This window comes from Gallus gallus, chromosome 4 (genome assembly GCF_016699485.2).
Source record: "Gallus gallus isolate bGalGal1 chromosome 4, bGalGal1.mat.broiler.GRCg7b, whole genome shotgun sequence".
NCBI classification, from domain to species: domain Eukaryota; kingdom Metazoa; phylum Chordata; class Aves; order Galliformes; family Phasianidae; genus Gallus; species Gallus gallus.
Genome location: NC_052535.1, coordinates 88,889,587 through 88,915,049, shown reverse-complemented (window position 1 = coordinate 88,915,049; position 25,463 = coordinate 88,889,587). Strand labels below are relative to the sequence as shown.

The window sequence follows — 25,463 nt, the reverse complement described above, 5'->3', positions numbered from 1 at the left end:
GGAGTGTGGGGAAGGTTGAGCTCTAAGATGGCAGCAGCGCTGTAGGAGGAGGGGTGGGGAGAGCAGCAGTTCACATCAGCCAGTGGGGAGATGATTTGTGCTACCAACACCTGTGGGCCATTTTTGGCACCTAAGAGAAAAAAAAAAAGACAGAAATCTTGAGATAGGAGGGACCCATCATGACTCTTGAGTCCAGTGTTGCACTTTTTCCTCTGAAATTCGTGTTTACAGATACACAGAAAAAATTCTGGGGAAGTTCCAGCCAGTGGAATCTGAAACATGCTGTGAAAACACTGCAGGTCGGATGGGTTTCTCCTGTTTCTCAGCCTGAGGTCAGCACCCAAAAGCCCACTGGGCCTTTGCTGGAGGACATGGGGACAGGTGCCCCAATGAAGATGGACAGCAGAGGTGGGACTCAGTCCATGGTTTCAGCAGGGGCATCCTTAAGGATCTCCAAAAGACATCTGCAATGTGGGCCTGAGTGTCCCTGCTCACGGCAAGCTGGCTCAGGCATGCCTGTGAATCACCTTAAATTTTGGGCAGAAAAGAGATATCAGAATCATAGGATCAGTAAGTTCGGTTTGGAAAAGACCACTAGGATTATCAAGTCCAAGACCCATCCCCACCTCGCCCATTAGCCACGTTCCTAAACTGACCAGGGGCAGGGACAAAGGCAGAAGCAAGAGCAAGTGAAATGGTTTTCCATCATTTCCAGGAAAAACACCCCAAAACCAAACATCTGGAGACCCCAAAGGGCCAACTCTGAAAGTTCAGAGACACTCAAGAGTCTGGACAGAGCTCTGAGCACCTGATGGAGCTGTGGGTGTCCCTGCTCATTGCAGAGGAGTTGGACCAGACGGCCTTTAAGGGTCCCTTCCAACTCAAACCATTCTATGATCAGTCTATGAACAACAAAAACCCACAAGGAGAAAGACAAAACTCTCTGCCAATTGGTTTTGCTGCAATGTGGTTATTTAGGGACCCCAGTTAGCAAGCATGATGGGGATGGGTCAACAGTTGGACTTGATGAGCTTAGAGGTCATTTCCAACCTTAAGGATCCTACGATTCTACAGCCCTATGTGCCCTAGTGCACCCTCCACCCCAAGTGGTGATGCAGGTTTGGGATGGTTTTGGCAGACGATGAGGTGAAGGATGCCTCTGTCCTTCAATAGTGAGAACTATTGGTGATAGGTGGATGGATGGACTGGATGATCTCGTAGGTCTTTTCCAACCTTGGTGACTCTATGACCCTCTTCTCCTCCTCTGACACCTGGTGCACAGCAAAAACACATCCCACAACCTCACCCCTAACTCTACAATCAATTTATTCCCCCCCCCCCCCCATCTCAAGAAAGAGGGGAAAGAAAGAAGAAAGTGATGGGGAAAAAAAAAAGAAAGAAAGGAGTTTTTAACCAGATCGTCTACCTTTTATTTCAGAGGAAAGATTTGCATTATTTACTTTTATTTATGTACAGGTACTTCACATTTGTATTTAAAATGCACAGACCTCCAAGTAATTTCCTTGATCCTGCTTTAAATTAGCTGTTATTTTACAATACAAAAAATTATACCAAAAACTGCAGTCCTAAATGTGTGTATGTATAACACCCACAGTCCCCAGCAATGAAATAGTTTACAATACTTGCTCATATTTACATATGAATGCAATAAATGCTAAATTATACATATTAACAAACTAAGCTCAAGTCTGAACACAGATAAGAATCGTAAATAATTACAGAACAAAACAAAAATAATAATAATAATCCAGAATAGAGTTAATTCAAGGACCCTAGTGTAAAGAACATTTATTGTGCACAAATTTCAGAGTAATATAAAACCTCTATTCATGTTCTTTTTGCTTCCTGTTTTAAAAATGGACCGACGTCATGTTACACTCCTCCACAGCTTCTATCCTTCTGTCTTCAGGTGAGGTTTGTGGAGTCAATGAGAGGAAATGCCTACAGAACTACAGTACGTGGAAGACGCACAACATCGTCCATGTGTAGTGTTAGAAGGTTACAAAACAGAACAAAACCTGACGCAGAAGTGGAAAACAACCCGCACATCCACAACACTGTTGTATTCCCAGCATGGGAAAATCACCTCATTTAAGTGGCTAGAGACAGAAAAAGCATGGAGGTGACCGAAATTCCAACAGGATGGCTGAAAATGGAGGGGTGCTCATCCCTTCCCTTCCCATGGTCCCACTCCCAACCCTGAAGCACTCCCTCCTGTCCCCACTGCATTCCCAAATGGAGATAAAGAGGGAGCAGGAGTAGAAGAGATGCCAACAAGCTTACTGTAAGTTGGATGGATTGAGTTAAGCGTCGCTCCCGGCATGTAAGGAGCAAATCTGTACTCTCCTGCATGCTCAGCACCGACAAATCCATAACTGTGGGGATGGAAGGGGTTGCCAAGACTTATGGTGAAGGGCTGAGGCTCTGCCCCCAACCTGGGGTCTTGCAGAAAAGCAAAAGCAGCCAAAGCTGACTTCAGGACGGGGATGGGGCCCTGTGCCGTGGTACTTGGCGTTGACGTCGTGTTTTGGCCTCTTGGGTGAACGTGGATCTCATCAAACCTCACCAACCTCTCATTGAGCTGCCTTCTAAAACCACACCATGAACCCGGAGAAGACACGTTTTGGAAAACATATAAGCACAGAGAATGTGATGTTTCGGAACATTCAGTGCTCGCAGTATCCCAAAGGAAGCCTGCACCCAAGAAAGGCTTTGTGCAGCCCAACATGGTCCTACAGTACCACACCATCGCATTTCAGTACATTATACACTACGACTTCACACTGATCACAGGTATTACCCCATCACATAGAGGTGATTTTTTGGCATATATTTCCATACAGCACATCTTAAGCCCCGTGAGAGCGGCGATAATGCAAAAGTTGCATCCCATAGATCTTCTTGTACCCAACACATCGACCTGTATTGTGGCAAGGTCTCCTATTGCTCAACATTGCAACGGTCCAGAGAAACTTCTAGGCTACACAATGGGCAATGTCAAATGCCAAATGCATTCTTTGGAGATCCAGTGGCACTGAGGATTCCTAGAAAAGGAGGGCTCCAATATTTCTTCATTCTTTTTAAAGGCTACTCTCAAAAAAATAGAATGGGTTGAGACCTTGAACGCTGAATTTCAGCCAGTTATAAATGCTTGAAAATAGTGATTCTGAATGGAAATCACTGGCATGATCTTAGCAGTAGAGGCTTAAACTGCTGACTTAATCCTCCACGTAATGACTACTTTAAGTACATTTATTACCTACCTTCAAGACTTTTTTTCCCTTTCAAACAGAAGAGCTTTATTTAACTTCTCTTGTACACTTAAGTGAAAAGTATTTGAATACATACAAGTCAAATTCTGCCTCCCTGCCTTATACCACAAGATATCAGGAATATAATATGATGTTTCTTTAAAGCTCTGGAAAGTCATCTAATACCCATCATACGAAGAAGTTATTAAGACAAAACTCATACGTCATTTAAAATGCATCAAAAATACATTCAATATTTTTTTTTTTTCTGGTTTATATACACTTTAAATCTTCCCACGTTCTGCACGCTACTGTATAGTTTATGTACAAGTGCAAAATCGGTGTGTTATTTTCCATTTATTTACAGATTCTCCCATGAAATAACGTCGCTCTTCCCCCTCCCTCACCTCCAAGCTCAATCACCCCACAAATCCTTCACTTGGGATACTGGCCCGATGATGAACCACCGGCAGCGCTCCCACCTTCGCCTCACTTCTACCTTTGAGCTGGGATGAAACTGTTTGCAGTGGAGATATGTATGAGAGTTCTCTCTTTCCCTCATCAGTATGGAGATGAGATGCAGAGCTGAGCCGCATCCAACAGGCGCCGTTGGGTTTGATTTATATAAATACGCCTTGTTCCTCTATTTACGTTTTTTGGTTCTGCCCATCGTCAACACTGGATCATTTCTGCTCATCTTTTGCCTTTCTGACACCTCTGTGGCTACACCCCTCTTGAGACCGGACCACCCAGCTCTCTGTGGGGGAAAATCAGATCATTTTTCCTAACGTTAACAACGCGTCGCCCTTCCAGGCCTGCAGTTCGGAACAGAGACTTCAGCACAAGAGTTTTCTCGGGTTGGGTTGGCAGTTCTCCTCCCCAGAAGGGTTGGAGAAGTGGGAGTAGATATCTCAGAGCGTGAGGATGTGCATCAGAACCAAAAGTGGGAACGTAAGCACAGGGGAGGGATTTTAGTCCAGTAGTACTTCTCTGGTACAGCCTAGTCCAGGTTAGCCCTATACACATAGAAAGTTACAAAATAGCTTCAGGAGATGAATCTGTCTGAGGTAATTGTGCATCAGTTATGACTTAATTGTCTAAACCCTTCATTCTGAAAGACACTGTTCATCGTTCTTCCTCCCTCAGTCTTCCCCAGTGGGCTTCTACACTTCTGGTATAGAAACACTGTGGGATATACATACATACATGCATATATACATACATGCATACATGGATATATGCATTATTCCCACCATGTTTTTTCCTGCTGTTCTGTCGGATTTGTTATCGAACACATTGATGAATGTGCCCACCAGGGACTGATGACCCCATCACCACCAGCTGGATACACACAGCAGCTCACACCTTTATTGCAACGCCGTGCTCCAAAAAGGCTCTTTGAAACACATACTGACAGAAAGGAACAGGAGGCTGATATGTGAGCGACGGCCAAAATGTGCACAAAAAAAGATGCAGGTACTGGTTTTCGTTTTGGAGAAGAGATTTGATAGCTCTTCCCTTCGCTCCCCCAGATTTGTCCCTTCTCCTTTCCACAACCACCTGATGTCCTCATCAGAAACCAGCAATCTGAATGGAACCACACTTCAAGTGATCAACTAACACCTCATTTGGCACCTCAGCATCTTCCCAGTGGTTTCACTATCCCAGCTCCTCATGGTCTTGGCACAGCATTCCCTACAACTAGCAGAAGCAGAGGCGATCTCGTGTGGCAGTATGGAGATTGATGGGCAAAGTCCAACCTGGAGCCTCAAGCCATGATCCTGACTAGTTTACTTTAAAAACCATGGGATGATTTGATACATCCCCCAAAAGCCAAACCTTCTTCTCGCTCTTTGCAAGCCCCTTCCTTTCACCAAGCCAACTTCAACACCTACAGCAGCTCGACCTGAATGGGGAACATCCAGAATTAATCACAGAAATCATGGAAAATTCAAACATGGCCCAATGAAGATGCTCTGCCTTTGTTCAATTATGATTATTATACAAATTCTTCATCTTCAAACCTCTGGCTAGTGGAGTGCTGCTCTTTACACCCACCGAGGAGCTGGGACAAAGTCTTACAGCTGAGGAGTGATGTTTCTCTGCATCAGCACAGCTCAGCTCAGATTGTACCCATAAAAACAGGCCAAGGGAAGAGAGAAGGAAAGAGGCCAAACTGTGCAGAGCAACGCAGAAGAAATGTAACATATCTGACCCAGAACACAAAGTGCTTCTATTAAAAGCACCAGTGAAACCAGGGACTTTCTTATGAGATTCCGAAACTCTGCTTTCCCTCCAGATATTTCCATCTGGCTCAGAAGTTTGCTGGTCAGGAAAATGCCATTTTCCCCTGACCACATGTGATATACTGTAAAGAACACAGGTTGCCTTGGGTGACCATACGTATATATATATATGTATGTATACGTTTGTGTACACATATATATATTGAAAAGGGACATAATTATGTTTAAAAGAACTGCGTAGTAGTCTCCTTGCTCCCTAGATCTGTTCAAGTCTAGGCACTTGTGTGTGGTGTACTCCAAGTAGGTTAACACTATGTAAACACAGAGTCCTTCAGCAGTGACGTTCCACTTCTCCAGGTGTAACAAGCAGTCTGAGCAACATACAAACTCACCCTCTGAGCCACTCTAGCTTTCCCCTTCCTGATGCTGTGGGCCATGGCAACAAAAACTGTATCTGGAAGAGAGTTCCACTTAAATAATGTGGGAATAATAAAAAAAAAAGGATGAAGATGCTCTGAAGATTAATAGTAGTGTTTATGTGTTGAGAGCTGACACCTGTAAACACTGCATCTTTTTTTTTTTTTTTTGTACAGTTTGATAAATACATGAACTACAAAGCACTTTCCATGTATAAACCTGAGTGTCATTCATAGGACTACTGTTCTATTTACACTGACCATGAACGGTGGCGATCGGATGTTACTGGACCTGCAAGAAAATTATTTTACTTTAAACTTGAAGAAAACAAAGGCGCAATCTGAAGCCACGTGTCAGTAAAACTTAAGTGGAGCAGTTGCCAAATAAAGCCAACTATCACGTAGATGAGAGAAAAGGTTGGGTTCAAGGAAGCTGTGTTTTTCCGAGTGCTTCTAGTCTCTTGTGACACACAACTTGAGAATCTTCCTCCTCCTCCTCCTCCTCCTCCTTGGTGGTACTTCTCCATTTTGATTAAAACCCTATAGAGTTTCTGATGTCCATGCATCAAATACAGGTTCCTGGCTGTGCAGGGGGCTGCTGTTTCCGATTTCGTATTGCACCCGATTTCTCTTTGTAGGCAATTGGCATCTGTTGTGAAATGTCCACCAGTGCACTGGCCACAGCAAGACCTGAGGCAGCAAAACAAAACAGTCACAGAAACAAACTCTTCCACCCTAGCTGAGAAAAACCCTCTGAGCCACAAAATGAATATCGTGCTTTGAGTTCTTAAGAAAAAAAAAAAAAGAAAGCATTCTGGTTTAGAGATTAAACTTTAGTGGCTATACTGAAATAGGCTTTTAAATGCTGCCTGTTCTATTGAAAGCAAATGCTGTAGAAAAAAAAACTGGAAATAAGATGAGTAGGTATTAATGGATGTTCAACCAGTAATATTAAAGGGAGTAGTCCTTTTCTACATCAGTAAATGCACTAAAATAAATGCTCAAAGCACCTGTGCATGGAGGTTTCACTGCACCTCCTGGACATCCCTCAGCTCTGCAGCCTCCTCCCAGCATAAACACAGGTAAATACCAGTGGCCATCTGGGATTCAGCTCAACGCAGCTCCCATCCAAACCATCCCATCTCAAAGTCAATTAATAACCTTTGAAGATCCATGCTCACCAGTCATTGGAGAAAGCACAGTTAAAACACAAACTCCCAAGCAGATTAAGTCTCAGCAGTATGCAATGAGGTTAAGGTGAGAAGGGGCTGGGAGACCTTAAGATGGATGGAAAAACTTGATGGATCTGCTAAGAGGATGCTTTGGAAGGTAACTGCTCCAAGGTAACAGCAATAGGATGAGAGGTGATGGCTTCAAGTTGTGCCAGGGGAGGGTCAGGTTGGGTACTAGGAAACACTTGGTCTTGGAAAGAGGAGTCAGGCACTGGCATGGACTGCCCAGGGAGTATGGGGTCACTGTCCCTGGAGGTGTCCAAGAACCATGGTAATGTGGCACTGAGGGGTGGGGGTGGGTTGGGGTTGGACTTGGGGATGTTAGTGGTCTTCTCCAAAATTCTATGACCCGGTATCCCGCTTTGGATGGAGCTGGGAATGCAGAGAACACGCTTGAAGACAAGTTACTGTCATGACTAACTACTGAGAGCCTATCTGCAATGAATCTCACTTTTTCACAGCAGTAAATGAAATTGTAATCCAAATAACAAGTGTTCATCCACCAAGTGACCCAAGAAATGGAGTCAAACTATAGGCAGGAAGCTAGCAGGGCCCAAGCCAGCTTCAAATAACCTGAGCACATCCATGCCAGCTGCAGTGTGGATACAGCAATCACTGCGGGATCAAGCGCAAAGCCGTAAGGTGAATGTGAGTCTGGGGAGGGAGCACAGAGGTTAATACCAAGGCAGTGGAGACAAAGGATATTCCTCACCTGACTGTCCTGGTGGTGGGATACCCCCAACCCCTCGAGGCAACCTCACAAATACAGAGAGAACGGCTGCTTTGTTACCAAAGCACGGCTCCAGCGCTATCGGCTTCGGCACGGTCTGCAGCGAGGGAAGGAAGAGGAGAAACAAATGTTAGAGAGAGCATCACACCCTCCCTCCTCCTGCAGCATCCTCCTTTTTGAGACTGTACAAGCTTCAGGGCATGAACTGTATTGCCGTGCTTGGCAAATTTCCAGCGCATCGCTAGCAAAGCTAAAACCAATGTTAGTAACCACCAAAACCCGAGTCATCATAAAAAACACACTTACCTAATAAAATATAGCTATTAAAAAGTCAAGCCCTGCACAGGGCTTGTATTTCTCCCTAAATTCAATAACAAAGGAGCAGTTTATGCTAAACAATGGGATTAAGACTTTTTTTCTCTTCAAACCCATCAGCAGCATTATCACAACCGGTGACCCCGCGCTCCATGTCCCATTGCCAGAGCTCAGCCCTGTGTGCATTAACACAGCAAAGAACACTGACTCCCATAGCTCCTATATCCTTTTCCTTTGCTCTAAGCTGTCCTCCAGTTCTGTCTTCCAATTCAGTTTCAGCATCACTGGAGGTGTTAAGGACAGTGGGGATGTGGCACTGAGGGATGTGGTCAGTGGGCATGGTGGGGTAGGGTGGGAATGGGGACTTCAATGATTCTGTGATTCTATGAAGGTTTCACACATCACAACCACGACCATGAAATAGTTTTCAGATAAAAGTGAAGTGAAAGCTATGAAGATATGAGCAGCCAGCCCTGTCCTCATTGCAGACCCTTTGAAAAACCCCCTCCCATGATATCACAGAATCAAAGAATGGCCTGGGTTGAAAAGGACCACAATGATCATCTGGTTCCAACCCCCTGCTATGTGCAGGGTCACCAACCACCACACCAGGCTGCCCAGAGCCACATCCAGCCTGGCCTTGAATGTCTGCAGGGATGGGGCACCCACAACCTCCTTGGGCAACCTGTTCCAGTGCGTCACCACCCTCTGAGTGAAAAACTTCCTCCTCATATCCAACCTAACCTCTCCTGTCTCAGTTTAAAACCATTCCCCCTTGTCCTATCACTACCCACCCTTGTAAACAGCCGTTCCCCTTCCTGTTTATACGCTCCCATCAAGTACTGGAAGGCCACAATTAGGTCTCCCCGGAGCCTTCTCTTCTCCAAGCTGAACAAGCCCAGTTCCCTCAACCTTTCCTCATAGGAGAGGTGCTCCAGCCCTCTGATCATCCCAGTGGCCCTCCTTTGGACTCATTCCAAGAGCTCTGCTTTACTCTAACATGTTATTAGAGAGAGGAAAAGCAACAGCATTGCCCAGAAACCAAAACCTTACCTTACCCGAGCCAGACCCCAATCCTACCCACAGTCATGTGTGATCAGCTTTATTGTGGGATGTCACAAGAATAAGTTGGAAGTGCAAGCTTCAGTCTGTAAGTGCAGGTTCAAGAGACTGCTTGCTTTTGATTCATGTTAGCAAAAAAGCTGAGAAACACTTTGACTTGATACAGTCAGTGATTTCTTGTTTGATGCAGACAAACTCTAAACTCTGTCCTGATATTAATGAAATAATTATTGCTTTTTTCATTAGGCATACAGTGGTACTTCTGTACTTCAGTGCTCGACAGGAACTCAATACAAGGCACGACACTGAGAAAAGCAACAGGAGTCAAACAACGCAATGAAATCACCTCTGTGCAGTAAAAACAAAAAAACAAAGCAAGGAAAACAAAGCTTCAAATCGCTTTCATATCTCCTATCCACTGTAATGATCACAACACCCATTTGTTAAGTCTGTGCAAGGCGGATGAATACATATTGTACAGACTAACAACGTCAGCTGCAGTCTGCCTGCTTTATGACTGCAGATTTCTCTGTCTTCTCCCAGCCCCCAACAAAGGGCTCCAGCTCGAAAGAATGCTTTTCCCACAAAGCACCCAAGCATACCCTTTGCTATATCCCACCAGCGGCTCAATTACCAGAGGTAATGGAGAGAGCACGGAGAAGGCAACTGCAGAAGCACGGTGTGGAGCAGGAGCGTGCACTGAGCCCAGTTTATTGTCATGCAGGGAGTACCAAGCACCTTCCCATCCTCATCCTCAGCAAAGATAGGGATAGGACAAGGGGGAATGGTTTTAAACTGAGACAGGGTAGGTTTAGGTTGGATATTAGGAGGAAGTTTTTCACCTAGAGGGTGGTGACGCACTGGAACAGGTTGCCCAAGGAGGTTGTGGATGCCCCATCCCTGGAGGCATTCAAGGCCAGGCTGGATGTGGCTCTGGGCAGCCTGGTCTACTGGTTGGTGACCCTGCACATAGCAGGGGGGTTGAAACCAGATGATCATTGTGGTCCTTTTCAACCCAGGCCATTCTAGGATTCTATGAATACGAGCAAGTATGGGGGGGAAATATGAAGGAGCGAGCAAACAAGCCAAAAAGAGATCATCTTCTACAACCTCTTTTTAATGTATTTGCTTTTAAGTCCTACTGGATTAATCGCTTCTGCACCTCTGCTGCTTCCCAGCACCAGTTGTTCAATGCAAGCTGACTTAAATGCCGGCATGGTGATGCTCAGCCCTTCTTGTGGATGCTGAACCCAACCCCTGCTGGGGCAGCTGGCTGCACATGAAAGCATAACGCTCTGCTTCAAAAGCAGTCACTCCTCCTACCTGCGTGGTCACCTATGCCAGTCCTTCCCAGCGACCCACTGCTCTCACTGCTTTCACACCACACACTTCTTCTGAACCTCAATTCTTCCCCATGAGAAGGCACTCGCCCAGCTCACGTTCCTCAGCACCCTGACGCTCACCCTGTGCTGAACACCCCCACCTCTCTTTGGCTCATCGGAATGAGCAACACTCTGAATTTCTCCTCTGAGCACAAACGTTCCCTTCTCCACTTCTCCTGGCAGTGCCTCTCTGCTCTGGATGAAGAGTGAATTGAGAGTGGTATCAAAGCATCCCGATCCTCCTGCACACGCTAAGAATGTAAGGAAGGGAAAATCAAGTTCATTATGCAGCTCTCGGTCAAAGAGCTGAAGGGACTCTGAGGGTAATTTAGCTCATCTCAGCCCCAAGCAGGATCCCTTTTCCTCCTCTGCCCTTTCTAACTAATGAACCTGCAGAATGCAGCAGAAACTTTCATTATGAGTCCCTGTGGGCACTATCTTTCCATTTCCGTGGGTTTTTTATGTTTATTTTGTTCCTCAAGGTCAAACGCTTTCCTCCTATCTGTCCCCCTGATCCCGCATGGGACCATGGATCCCATGTGTCACTGGAGCTGTCCCCAGGTGTGGCAGCAGACCTTGGCCATGTGGACACACAACCTCAGTGTTATTAGCCTGGGCTGAGCCCAGCCCTTGTGCTGCCATGAACTTTCAATCCATCTGAAGCACCATGGACAGGGTAGGCCTCTGGGTCTGCCCCATTCCCACGTTGCCCTGCTAGAAAAGCCAAACATGGTGAATACTTCAGTGCTGGCAGGACTCTACTTATCATGCCAAGCAAGGACATATACTTTATATAAAGATGCATCCAAAATCTGCCAGGCAGTTGCAAGCTAATTTGAAGGGAATACGCTAAGAACAAGATTATCTTCTTGCGGCTAATCCTGGTCTTAAATCAAGAAGTGGAAAAATGGTCTCGTGTCCATCAAAACCACCCATTTTCCTGAGACAAACTGCAGCCAGCAACAGCAAGAGTGGCATAAAGAATGAAGTCCTGTGAATTTATTTATGACAGCAGCAGTTCAGGCAGCAGCGTTCTGATCTGTGACTCACATCTCGTGGCAGAGCACAGTCCCTAGGCCGGGTGACAAAGCACAGCCTGGTGGGGTGAGTCACAGCCAAGCAATGGGAAAGCTCAATTCCATGCAAGCAAAAGAATCGATGAACCAAAGAGTCGTCAATGTTGGAAAAGACCTCTAAGATCACCAAGTCCAACCCCAACCCATCCCACCATGCCCACTGACTATGTCCCTCAGTGCCACATCTCCACCTCCAGGAATGGTGACTCCACCACTGGATCCTGTTCCAATGCATTACCTCTCCTTACAAGAAGAAATATTCCCTAATATCCAACCTGACACTCCCCTGACACGACTTGAGGCCATCACCTCTCATTCTATCACTGTTAACTGGGAGAAGTGGCAGACCCCCACCTCACTCCAACCTCCTTTCAAGCAGTTGTACAGAGCCATAAGGTCTCCTCTGAGCATCCTCTCCTCCAGACTGACCCATCCCAGCTCCCACAGTGGCTCCCCATAAGACTTGTGCTCCAGAGTGGATTTAGGAAGCAGAGATTAGATCATCATAAATGCTTGCGCTTCAGTCTAACAGGTGGCTTTTAATGGCCCACTTAAAGAAAAATAATAAAGAAAACAGTAGATCTCCAAACTTCTTAACACCTTTCATCAGACAGTTAAAGGCAGCCTCTGCCAGAGACTGTCATTTAGAGTGTTTTGATAAACCCATTGTTGAATTATACAGTGCAATTCCTTTTTATTGAAGGCTTAATGGCACAATAAAGTACACATTATTCAAATCTATGCAAATAAGGTGCCTCCATCAGACAGTTGGTACATGATGTGTGCTTCATGCTGTGCCCAAACCGCAGTGTCCCACCCCAAAGGGGACAGCGGGCGGTCAGCTGCTGCAGGGGAGCAGCTAATGGGATAACAAGACCTTGCCTTTGGTGCATTGGGTCAACTGAGAACAGCCAAAATGCCACTTGAATCTGAAAAAATGGAAGAAGAGCAGGAAAACTCTGCAAGAGACTCTGCCATCAGCAATCCAGAGGCTGGGACTTGGAACCAGCAGAGCACAGAGGGGCCAGGTGGGTGGTGGGAGTGTCCTGGAGGCCAACAGTTGGCCAATAGTTGACCATGAGCTCTGGTGGAGAGAGCCCAGCAGTGGGCTGCAGAGATGGTGGGGGCTTGGAACACCTCCTGATGGAGTCAGACTGAGAGTCTCGGGATGTTCACCTGGAGAAAGAAGTTCTTACCAATGCTTAGAAGTATCTACAGGGTGGGGGTCAAGTGGATGAGGCCAAACTCTTTAGGAAAGAACAAACAACGAAGACTGAAAATCCATGTAGCACTTGCTTCTTAACCGGGATGCACTGTTCCTAGTTTTGCATTGGGCAGTGCTTGGAATCAGTGATTTTGGATGGAAACAGAAAGGTAATGGTGTTTTACAGAGTGCTGACATGAGCCCATTGCTCCTGGGAGCAGTGAGAACCCGTCCTCAGCAATTTCCCAGAGATGCCTTTATTGGCCAAGAGCACCACTAAACAACCAAGCTATTTCTGCTATTTATGGGTTTTGATACGTCCTTAATACGGGTAAAGCTTAAACAATTGTAAGAGCTAAAGGCTGGAAGTGCCCTATTAAGTCATCTAATTAGTCTGATAGTATGGTAATATTTTCTACACAAATACTGTATTTTCCAGTGCTCTGTTTGGGCTGTTTCTACTTGACCCAAGTGTAGAGTGCACCACCAGCTCCCTTGGGAGACAATTTCACAGCCAAATGCTTTTCACAATCAAGTCCCATTGGATGGTGTTCAACCCTAAAAAAACTATCCTTTTTTCTTTTTAATTTTATTTCCTGTCATTATTTCTCCCTGTGCTGCTTATATTTGACAAACTCTAAAGGTTAATAAGATGTCACATCAAACTAATGGCCAGAACAATAAATATTTTGTGCAATTTAAAAAACACAGCATCAATTTTATTTAGGCTCTGTAATACACTGCCAGAATATTGCTTTTCAGAACGTATAAAAAATACTGCCGAGACTATTTTTCCTTAACAAGAAAACATATTTCTGTGGTTTGATCAAATAACTCTTACATGGTTTTCAATTTCCAGCAAGGAAATTAAAATAAAGCAAAAGTCTTATGGTGGGGGAAGAGAAGGGGAACATTATTGAAACAGTTTAACTTTATTATTTGATTTCGCTTCTTCAGATGATTTCACTTTGCCGAAAAAGGGTCAAATTCCATTTGCAAGTTTTTAAATTGTGCCATTAAAAGCTGGCTGAACATTTGTAAAATAAGTTACAAGCAATTTTCTATAAATACAGAGTATTAAGTTTTAAAAATCATATTCTTGGGGTAATGTGTATGTCCTCCGAGGCAGAGATGAACAAACGTCCGGCCATAATTTGTGGTAAATGAATCTAGATTAAAAATTTGTATTTACCTTGTCCCTGATATCTACCTTGGGAGTGACACAGGGGCTGGGGAACGGACTGCTCACTGCTCAGCCACAACACCGCCTCCATCTGTGCCAGGAACTCAATAACAGCCACATTTGTCTGGGGAAGAGGAGGCTGAGGGGAGACCTTATTGCTCTCTCCAAATGCCTGAAAGGTGATTGCAGCAGAGCGGGGTTGGTCTCTTCTCACTAGTGATAGGTGACAGGATGAGGGGAAATGGCCTTAAGTTGCACCAGGGTAAGTTTAGGTTGGATATCAGGAAACACTTCTTTACAGAAAGGGTTGTTAAGCACTAGAATGGGCTCCTCAGGGAGGTGGTTGAGTCACCATCCCTGAATGTGTTTAATAACCGTTTGGATGTGGTGCTCAGGGATGTGATCTAACAGAGGGCTGTTAGAGTTAGGGTAGTATAGTTAGGTTGTGGTTAGACTCGATGATCTTTAAGGTCTTTTCCAACCTGAACAATTCTATGATTTTATGATTCAAGCCTTTGGATGAATGCTAACAGCCCGAAATTGAAAACACAAAGCTGAGCACTGATAACAGGGAGTGCATACAAACCAACACCACAGAGCATGAAGTTCGCTCCCATTGCACTTAACAGCTGTTGGCTCTTTGCAATGGGATGGGATGGATGAGGCCGTGGGTAGCAAATCTGGCCAAAAGGTATATGATGAGTGGTGCAGATTTAATTCCATTTTTGTCTCTTTTCTACCACTTGGATGGTTTGTGATGTGAAGAAGTGCAGGCAGCAGAAGGAAGTAGGACAGCAGCTGAAGACTGCAAACAGGAGACCCAAAAAACAACTAGTAGGCATAATGAATGCAAACAGGTTCCCTATCATGTTTTTGGAAAGCTGCTGATATTATTGGTGTTTCAATCTGAAGAGGGAATTGTTGGCGCTACGGGGAAAAAAGAGCTTTAAAATGCTCTTTTCTGTAGGAAGCTCTGTGCTGCTTCCTCTCCCTCCAGCGAGCTCCTCCTTATCAGCTAAAATCAGGGCTCTTCTGCTGAAAACTTTACAGCCTTCACATCTAAACCCAGCTTAATCTCAGCTCAATTATCAGCCAAATATTCCCTAAATACAGCACAGATGCCTGGGCTGATCTCACGATACGTCCCTTCCAAATATTTACCATGTGCACGAAGTGGCAAAAGTTTTCCCTGAGTACCTCATCTTGCAACAAATCCAAACAAGATTCCCTGCGGTCGTTAACTGGAAATAATTCATCAGGCTCAGGTTTTATCAGGTATTTTTGTTGTGGCTTTCGGAGCACGGATGACAGCCAGGCTCTGCCCAATTTGAGTGCAGCTAATCCTTTTTGCATACCTATGCTGCCCAGATAACGCCTTCCTTCCTTCTCATGGCTGGCGCCTCCCCAAGCACAGCGCTCGTTCAAAGGGGAGCGGGCGCTTTGCTGTGAATGAGCAAGTGGCACAAGCACAATTAATAGGGAATACAAAGTGCAAGCTGGGATGTCACTTCTCGTTCCGCGTCCCTCGTCACCCTGATGCACCAGGAGGGCTGCAGTGAGTGGAAGTGATTTCCATAATGGCGAGGGGACATGCTCTGATGCAGGGACAGGCTCCCAGAACCAACAAACATGAGAATGCCTGGGATTAATACATTAGAAATTAACAAGCCTGAACAGCCTGTGTTGGACAGGCGAAGCAAAACAACACAGCCTTCTGGCCTCAAAGCTGCTTGTGAGCCAGCTCCAGTGCACGCCACATCAGATTAAGATTATTCTGTTTTTATTTTCACCCCTCAAATTCATCCCCTTCCTCTGAACTCGCTTTTCTGAGACTCTTCAAAGAACACTTCTTCCTTTCAGCTGGGAAAGATTTTAACCTGCACCGACCCTGTCATGACACATCTCAATAGCATGGCTGTCTCTACTCAATGCTGCTTCTGTGTCACAGCCCATGCACTTCTCAAGTGTGCCACCCAAACACACTCACTTGCACAAGGATCCTCAGCAAAATGATCTTGATGAGGGGACTGAGTGCACCGTGGGTAAGTTTGCAGGTGACAACAAGCTGGGAGGAAGTGCACATCTGCTTGAGGGTGGAACAGCCCTACAGAGGGACCTGGACAGGCTGCATTGATGGGCTGAGGCCAATGGGATGAAGTCCAACAAGACCAAGTGCTGGGTCCTGAACTTCTGTCGCAACAACCCCATGTGATGCTATAGGCCTGGGGAAGAGTGGCTGCAAAGCTGTGAAGAGGAGAAGGATCTGGGGGAGTTAGTTGGCAGCTGGGTGAATGTGAGCCAGCAGTGTGCCCAGGTGGCCAAGAAGGCAATGGCATCCTGGCTTGTGTCAGCAGTAGAGAAGCCAGCTGGAGCAGGAGGGGATCATCCCCCTGTACTGACACTGGTGAAGCTGCACCTTGAATACTGCATCCAGTTCCTGCACTACAAGAAAGATATTGAGGCCCTGGAGCATGTCCAGAGAAGGGCAATGAGGCCGACAGGAGTCTAGAGCACAAGTCTTATGGGGAGCAGCTGAGGGAATGGGATGGTTCAGTTTGGAGGAGAGGAGGCTCAGGGGAGATCTCATCCCTCCTTACAATGCCCCAAAAGGAGGTTGGAGTGAAATAAAGGTTGGCCCGTCCTCCAGGTAACAGCGATGGGACGAGAGGTGATGGCCTCAAGTTGTGCCAGGGGAGGGTCAGGTTGGATATTAGGAAACTTTTCTTGGAAGGAGAGGTGATGCATTGGAACAGGATCCAGTGGTGGAATCATCATCTCCGGAGGTGCTCCAGAAACATGGAAATGTGGCACTGAGGGACGTGGTCAGCAAGCATGGTGGGGATGGGTTGGGGTTGGGCCTGGTGATCTTAGAGGTCTTTTCCAACCTTAATGATTCTATGAGCGACAACCAGAAGAGGATAACAGCCCTAAATCCCACTGCTTTTTAGGTCTTCAGTTGTGGTTTCATCCTGGTGGCTGCAACTTCATTGCAATGTAAAAAGAATTCAACAAGAGTAGAGCTCAGCTGTGAAATACAAGGAAGCTGAGGATATAAATCTGTGGTATCCCCTGCCCACTCCTCCATCAGCCCACCACTATATCTCTCTGCTTCTTGAACAGATGGGACCTTCTGGCAGTCTTTAAACCACTCAACAACAGTCTCTTCTGTAACAAAATAAACTAATTACGAGAGCGAGATGCTATTTTCCATCAAACTTCTGCTATTTTTAAGGAGCCAGCCAGCTTAGTGAGCTGATGCCTGATTAAGGATTTGCAGAGAAGCTATTTTGCCCTCGGAAACCTAACACAGCAGAATTAAATGCACGCCTGCACAAAGGTATAGAACATGCTGAATGAACTTCAGCAGCATTCTGCTCACCAAATACTCCTCTCCATTTAAGGCTCTACAAACGTGGATGGTCTGTTGATGGCAGATGCAAAGATAATCACCTGTAAGCACTGGCTTTGCATGCTGCATCCCTAAACACAGCCCAGGAAAAGAATAACTGCACGTAGTAACTCTGCTCAGCAAATGCTGTTTTATGAGAGTGTTCTTCAAAGCCTACGAAAGCTTCCGTGACAATATTGTCCAACTTAAGGATAACCTTCTCTAATGCAACCATGCAACGATCCTGTAGGTGTTTTGCTTCAGATAAGCATTTGCCTGCTGCTCTTTATAGTGTTTTTCCCACAACTGTTAGCTTTGTTATATTGCCACCACCAAGACACACGGAAATCACTGTCAATATTAAAACCTTCCTGAATTCTTACAGCAAACCTTCTGAAAATCACTGCAGAGAACTGCAAGGCTTGGCCCTAGATATTCACAGATGTTAAATGCTCGTAGAAGAAACTGCAATGCACAGCACCTCAGAGTGCATGAAAAGCTGCAGAGAAAAGTCAATGGATTTTTTAGTAACTAAGCAAATTTAGAGGTAGATTTGCGATCCGTTGGGTATTTTTTGGTGCAGGAGATAAACCAAAGCAGATAGTTACGTGTTGCCTAGCTGCAGCCTCTATTATAAATAGTTTCCCTGCAGGTAAACCATTTTCTATTACTTCTAAGTACCCCAGGAAAAATACTAATTGAAAACACGGTTCTAATACTGTCCAGCTGGAAAACATTTGCTTGGGATGGAACTAGTTTGACATTGGCTGCCAATTGGCTACGTACAATGGAAAAGGAAATTAATCTCTTGCAGACAAGACATCCCATTTTTCACTTTTACACTGTAACCCTCAAATAAACTCATTATTAACCAAAGGCTTAGATTTGCATGGGGAAAGAAAAACATCAGTGCCTGTCTGATAACACAAGCCTGGATTTCTTATGTATAATGAAAGCTCTCAAAGTTTGACAGCAAGTGGTAGAGCAACCAGAAAACACTTTCTGGTCCAACAACTTAACACTTCCCCCACTTATTTGGCGAATAACTGAAGAACAGATAAAATAAGACTGTTTTTTCACTTCTAAAACAATTCACTTCTATGCAGCATCCAGCAAGCTCACAACCCACAGCAGTCCTGCAGCTCTGCTCCTCTCTGCTCAGCTGCAACCTTGCTGAAACACTCCAGACTTCCATACATGCTTCCATTGAATGGATTTAGCTGGAAGGGACCCTTAAAGGTCATCCAGTCCAACTTCCTGCAATGAACAGGGATACCTACAGCTCAATCAGCTGCTCAGAGCCTGACCTTCAGTGTCTCCACCCCCCATGTTAATTCTGCAACCTAACAGAAAACAAACAAATGAATAAATTTAGCTCCTCTCCTTGTACAAAAGCATCCTCATTATGCATGTAGCTCTTTCAGCAGATGAAGTCACCTGCTGGCACAGACCTCGTCCACGTTCCCAGTTTGGCTTCATGTTGCTGCACACAGTTTGTGCCATTTGCCCGAATTAGATTATTTTGGTTTTGTCTGATGTAGACTAAGAAATGTTTGCATGAATTGCTTCAAGGACTTATCAGCACAGAGGGTAATTAGCAGTTGGTAACAATTTCTGGGTCTGAAAATAGGCGTATGTCCATCTGTCCATGGTCTCAGTTATTATGCTTGAAAATGGCTTCTCCATCTCTTCTTGAGTAACTGAAGGAGGTCAGACAAGTGAGATATGGAGGATGACAGCAGACATGGGAAAGCAAGGAAATGTAGCTGCTGGTGCCAGAAAGACAAAATCCTGTCTGCGCTGCTGTCCATGGAAGCACTTCAAAAGAGAGCTCCACATTCCTCTAATCAGAGAAGAAACTGAGAAGAATAAAAAGCAAAGAGCTACAGAGGGGAAAGTGTACCACAAAACCCACAGGAAGAGAAACAAGCACTGCTGGCTGAACAAGAATAACCACACACACATTGGAATATTAGAGAGTAAAGGCTTAGCATCTTCTCTGCACTTATTCAGTGCAGACAAACTTGTTGGAGATCAAAAAGTTAAGGACAAGCTTTGCTCTGATCTGATTCTATGGGAGAGGTGCATTAAGTTAGTGTATTTAGCTTGGATGGGGTCGTGGGTAATCTGATCTAATGGGTGGCAACCCTGCCCAAGGCAGGGGGTTGGAAATGGATGGGCTTTAAGGTCCCTTCCAACCTAAATCATTCTATGGTTCTAGAATTTCCAGAAAAATAGTGCCAATAATGGAAAGAGGGAAGGGAAGGGAAGGGAAGGGAAGGGAAGGGAAGGGAAGGGAAGGGAAGGGAAGGGAAGGGAAGGGAAGGGAAGGGAAGGGAAGGGAAGGGAAGGGAAGGGAAGGGAAGGGAAGGGAAGGGAAGGGAAGGGAAGGGAAGGGAAGGGAAGGGAAGGGAAGGGAAGGGAAGGGAAGGGAAGGGAAGGGAAGGGAAGGGAAGGGAAGGGAAGGGAAGGGAAGGGAAAAAGTGCCGCTGAACAGACAGACTGCAGCCCCAAAACATCAGCACCCTGGCAACAGTCACACAAACATGCTTCCATCCCAATGGGAACGCCCAAACACATCCCATGGCTTCTTTGATGAAGCAATGAAAAGAAGGCTCTGATTTGCTGGGTGACAGCCAGATTTTACAAGCACGCATTTCAGTGTCTTGGCAAGCTATTAGTGGCTAATAATTCCTATTATCTGCCAGGTTCATAATAAAATTACAGAAGTTATGCAACCAAAGCAAAACAGAGTGATGTGGAGTCACGTGGAAGTCCATGGGAGGATGGACACCTAGTGCTTCCCAGGAAAGGTCCCAAACAAGCTGGCCTGGGCCACTCCACTACCTCCAAATGAGTGTCTCTGCAAATTTTCCTTTATTTTCACTGCCTGTGAAGGTTCCTATCTGCAAACCAGGACAATAACCCCTGACTTCAGAGAGAGGTGCTGATGATTAATTCATGAAGCACTCAGCTCTGGAGCAGCGACAGGAATCATTCTCAGCTTGGGACAAAAGGTACAGAGGAAATACAGCGAATAACCAGGACAAATAATGAAACTATGACAATACAGTGAAAACCTTTCCCTTCTGTTCTCCTATCCACAACACGCTGCATGACAAGAAGCAGGAGGAACAAGTACTGCAGCTTGCCATGAAAGACTATATTCACATCTATGTAAAGAATTGCCAGGGCTCTACAGGCAGCCTTAATTGTGGCGCTTCCTGATACTAAGGCCAAGATTTAAATATGAATATTCACCAAACAGAAATTCTGGGGTCAGAATTTTTTGGTACTAATGAAGACACTGAAAAGCCTGAAGTCTAGATAAAATTAAACTGCTATCTTAGATAGGGGGAAAAAAGAATTTAAGCCAGGATTCTCAGGTTCTTAACTTTTCCTTTTTGAGCACAAGTCTGCTAGTGAAAGTACTGCATTAAAAAGGACCTTTTAATTAGCTTGTTTCCCTTTAAACAAGCTTTTCCTAAACCTACAGTGTGCTGTGACAAAGAACGTGCCAGGCAGGTTTAACACAACCATTTCTCCACACTTCTGTATCACAAGATGTATTTGAACGTGTATTTATAGCCAGAAATATGTTGATACTATTACAGTACACAGACACGATGGTATTCCTGTTTGATTTGAGAGATCAGAGAAAAAAACGGTTTCTATTTGCAGCACCTATAGCTATTTCTGGCCAAATGTTCCGCTGTGTAACACTGCATTCTTCTCTATTACAAGGCATAAAAACCAACAAGGCAAGCACAAAACCCCACAGCCTTCAAACGGCACAGCTTTCAGCTAAACTGGACCGAAAGTTGGAAATGTGCACCTGAAGGTACAAAAATCAAATGGAACGAGATCTGTTGGCCCACGGAGATGTATGGCTTCCCAGGGATATGTCACAAATAGAAGCTGGATTACAGCATTAACCGGAGCTTAAAAAAAGCAGCTGTGGGATTAACTTTGGCGAGGACCATCCTTGAGCACCAGCTCTTACCTTTATGCTTCCCCCAATGAGATCTGGCGGCTCTTCATCTGTTTCTAAGGCAACGTTGATGGAGGCGAAGGGGCGACTTGCCATCTGTTGCATCTCACGGAGTAGTTGCTAATGTAATAAACAGAAAAATATTATTACTATATTGTTCCAACACGAGGATGAGAAATCAAGCAGCCCAATGCAAAAGGATATCAACGGATGTGGAAAAATAACCTCCTGGTGCTTTAACAAGTTTAAGGGTACAGAGGGATTATTGTGAATATTCAGCTTACTACAGCTTAACAAGTCAGTGCAAGTGAAGTTGTGCAGCACTGCCACAGCCTGACTTGTTTGTGGAGAAAAACATGTTGCTCTCTGTTCATAGAATCATCATAAAATGATAGAATGGCCTGGGTTGAAAAGGATCACAATGACCATCTGTTTTCAACCCCCCTGCTATGTGCAGGGTCGCCAACCACCAGACCAGGCTGCCCAGAGCCACATCCAGCCTGGCCTTGAATGCCTCCAGGGATGGGGCATCCACAGCCTCCTTGGGCAACCTGTTCAGTGCATCACCACCCTCTGAGTGAAAAACTTCCTCCTAATATCCAACCGAAACCGTCTCAGTTTAAAACCATTCCCCCTTGTCCTATCACTATCCACCCTCATAAACAGCTGTTCCCCCCCCTGTTTATATGCTCCGTTGAAGTATTGGAAGTCCACAATGAGGTCTCCCCAGAGCCTTCTCTTCTCTAAGCTAAACAAATAGAATCAGTTGCCACAGAGGTACTTTTTCAGCTGTGTTCCCTTTGCTGTTTGTCATCGCCTCTCTGGGACACGAGGGGACTCCATAGAATTTGTGGGAAGGCAAAACAGCTGCAAGAAATACTCTGGTATTACTTAGAGCAGCACTAGCAGAATGTTGTCAGGCAGCTATTGAGTAATTATCTTCTCCTAATTGTTTCTTTCCTTCCTAAACATAGCAAACGTATCAAATGGCAAACACGTCCTTGCTGCAATGTGTTTCATTAAATAGAAAACATTTTCCCGAGTAAATCTCCGCAAGCCTTCCTGACACATCTTTTCATGTACTCTTAAGCACCCTTAAGCACTAGGATGCAGTTTCCTTTCTTAAGACAAAAAGTGACACTTCCTATACAGCCGAGCTGTGGGCATGCTCCTTCTTGGTTGCAGCAAGCTGCACAGCCAATCACTGGATGCAGAAGTCATAACCCTAACCCCCAGAAGCAGTAAGTGTGATGTGACTCAGTGCCCCCTCTTAATAAGGGAAGAGAGGTATACTGTGTATAGCCTGTAAAAACCAGCAGTTTTGCCCTTACGTGCAGCAAATTACCTAAGCCCACTCATACACAGCATTAGGCTGCGTACGTAGCTGCAGCAATACTACTTATACTCTATTTTTAAGCTAAATGGAGCCTCTACCAAATGCCTTCTCCGCTATGCACCACCACTATCCTCATTTCCCCTTTAAGTTGGGGTGATTTGGTATTTCAAACCCTAAAGGATCATTTATAGAGCTAAAGGGAACAGCACAAAATGCATCAAGAACCCAGTAAACCAGGGGTGACACGTGGTCCATATTCACCATGGCAGAAGGGGACAATGGTCTACAGAAACAGCCTAAGAAATAATAAGAAAGCACATCAGAGCAGATTGTAGGTACTGCCACAAAGCAAAAAACCCACTAAATTCACCCAAATGGAGCTGCACAAAGCATTTGCAAGCAAACTCGTGCGGACCTCACACTTGGGTAGAAGAAGTCGCAGAGCTTTCGAATATTTAAAGCACACCAGCAGATTGCAGACTGAAGCAAGTGTGAAACAGATTGCTGGGTTGTTGTTCCTGCAATTGTCCCCTTCAGCTATCATAAAGTGCTTTGTTTAATGGCTATAAAATCAAAGAACAAGCTGTCCTGATGAAGATGTCCAGGAGACTCATGAACTGTGAGCTGTTAGCTCTTTCGAAGGAAGTTTAGCTTAGGAAAACGTGCCATTTGGCAACACGGCTCCTATTGAAGTCAACAGTAGCTTCAAGAAACAAAACCCTGAGCTGAGCAGCCTCTGAGTGAGCGATGGGAAAAGCAGTGCTGACAGCAATGCTTCAGCTCTCATCCTCAAAACTGGGCAGGGAATGGCACCCATGTGGCTGTCCCAAAGCCAGCAGCCAAACCAGGCAAAACCAAAGACCCAAACAGCCACCAAAACAGCAAAAGAGGAAGGAAGAATATCCTTTCTCTACTAGTTTCTTGTTACAAAACCAATTCCCTGAAAATTAAGAATAAATGTGAGAAATAATAGCTCTCGAGCCAGAATGTCACTCTTTCCCCCAAGGCACACACCATGCATGTTTAACCTATGCACGTGTATATCCTTCCATGTTTGTTTGGTGTAACAAAATGTTAATTAAAAGGTTTGAAAATGCTGTAAAGGAGAAACTGTGGCATTTCCTTAGCCAAGATGTGGAGCATGTCATTAGAAATCAGCAGCAGATAATGCCAAGATACTCCATACCTTGCTTACCCTCGTTCCTAATGATTTGCTTTCTGAGGTTTAAAATAATTAACCTGAACACTCTTCCTTCAAAGCTTTGGTTTCTTGATCACACAATTAACAGGACAAGCTGGGAATGTTTTCAATTGCTTTGATCTGAAGAGGATCTTAAAGACAAAACGTCTGACAAGCTTACAACAAAAACACATCCAAAAGAGTGTAACGCAATACACCACGGACCTCTAATACTGAAGGAACTGCAAACTTAAAGGGAGAACCTGCACAACTTTTATTTGCACTGATTATTTTTTTTTTCTTAGTAGAAAAACTACTGCTAAGAGTCACAAGGGAAAGCAATGGCAGAATGAGGAGGGCTGAAATGACACCTGAAAGCTTCAGTGTAACCAAAGAAGCTGGGGGTGCCCCATCCCTGGAGATGCTCCAGGCCAGGCTGGATGGGGTCCTGGGGCGCCTGGTGTCTGATGTGGTAGGTGGGAACCCTGCCCACAGCATGGGGGTTGGATATGGATGATCTTTAGGTTCCTTCCAACCCAAGCCATTCTATGATGATTGTATGGCCAGACGCTTGGACTACCCAATAAACTGCCAACGGTGGAAGAGAACATCAGGGAGGAAAAGAGATCAAGGCTGCTCATCTCATATTGCATAGGACTAAATGTGGTGTAGAAACGCAGTGTTTCATCCCGACAGTTCTTTGTATTAATAACCATGGAGTAATGGGTAATCCACAATGAACAGCGTGTGACTGATGGGAGGAAAACCACCCGAGGATGCAGGAAAACCATTCCCTTTGTGCAACAGCACAGACTCTCATGCAAAAGAAAAACAGCTATTCGGGTTACCAGGTTAATTGACTAATATAAACTGTGCTGTGTTTTCTGACAAGAAGAGCCTGAACATTTTATTTACGGTAATAAACCAGTCATTGGATTCTGTATAAGTGTCCTGCTACCATCAATCTCAGCAATTGCCCCCTGCAGAGCCCCTTTTATGAGCGTGGGGCTCTGGTGGCTCTCAGGATCAGGCTCTGATATTTTCAGGCATGAAAAGATGCCATTTTTTCCAGAACAAAACCATACGGTTTGCATTTGATTTGCTCCCTATAAATAAAAGCATTAAAAAGCTAACCAAAACAGCTGTCCGTAACACAGGCTGCCCTGGAAGGTGGTGGAGTCACCCTGAGGTGGTCAAGAAACATGGAGATGTGGCACTGAGGGACACGGTCAGTGGGCATGGTGGGGATGGGTTGGGTTGGGCTTGGTGATCCAAGAGGTCTTTTCCAACCTCATTGATTCTGTGATTCAAAAGCCACGATTGCCTGAAATAAGTGATGTGTTTTCAACCACTACCCTATGCGTACTGCAATAATAAACTGGTTCAAAGAGCTGAAACCCAGAGATCTCACAAGCAACAGTGAGTCTTAAGAACTACCTATTTCCAAGTA

General features: G+C 45.1%; 1 protein-coding gene across 1 annotated transcript in view; it reads right to left on the bottom strand.

Moving 5' to 3' along the window:
• Window positions 1-1,406: 1,406 nt before the first annotated feature.
• The window catches only part of ATRN (attractin), a 145,347-nt gene continuing 121,290 nt past the window's right edge, over window positions 1,407-25,463 (bottom strand). Inside the window, exons 27-29 of the mRNA XM_015286048.3 lie at window positions 21,510-21,617; window positions 7,879-7,993; window positions 1,407-6,624 (exon numbers count right to left, since the gene is read on the bottom strand). Of these exons, the coding sequence (XP_015141534.2) occupies window positions 6,500-6,624; window positions 7,879-7,993; window positions 21,510-21,617 (348 nt within the window). The 3' untranslated portion in view covers window positions 1,407-6,499. The remainder of the gene's footprint in view (window positions 6,625-7,878; window positions 7,994-21,509; window positions 21,618-25,463) is intronic.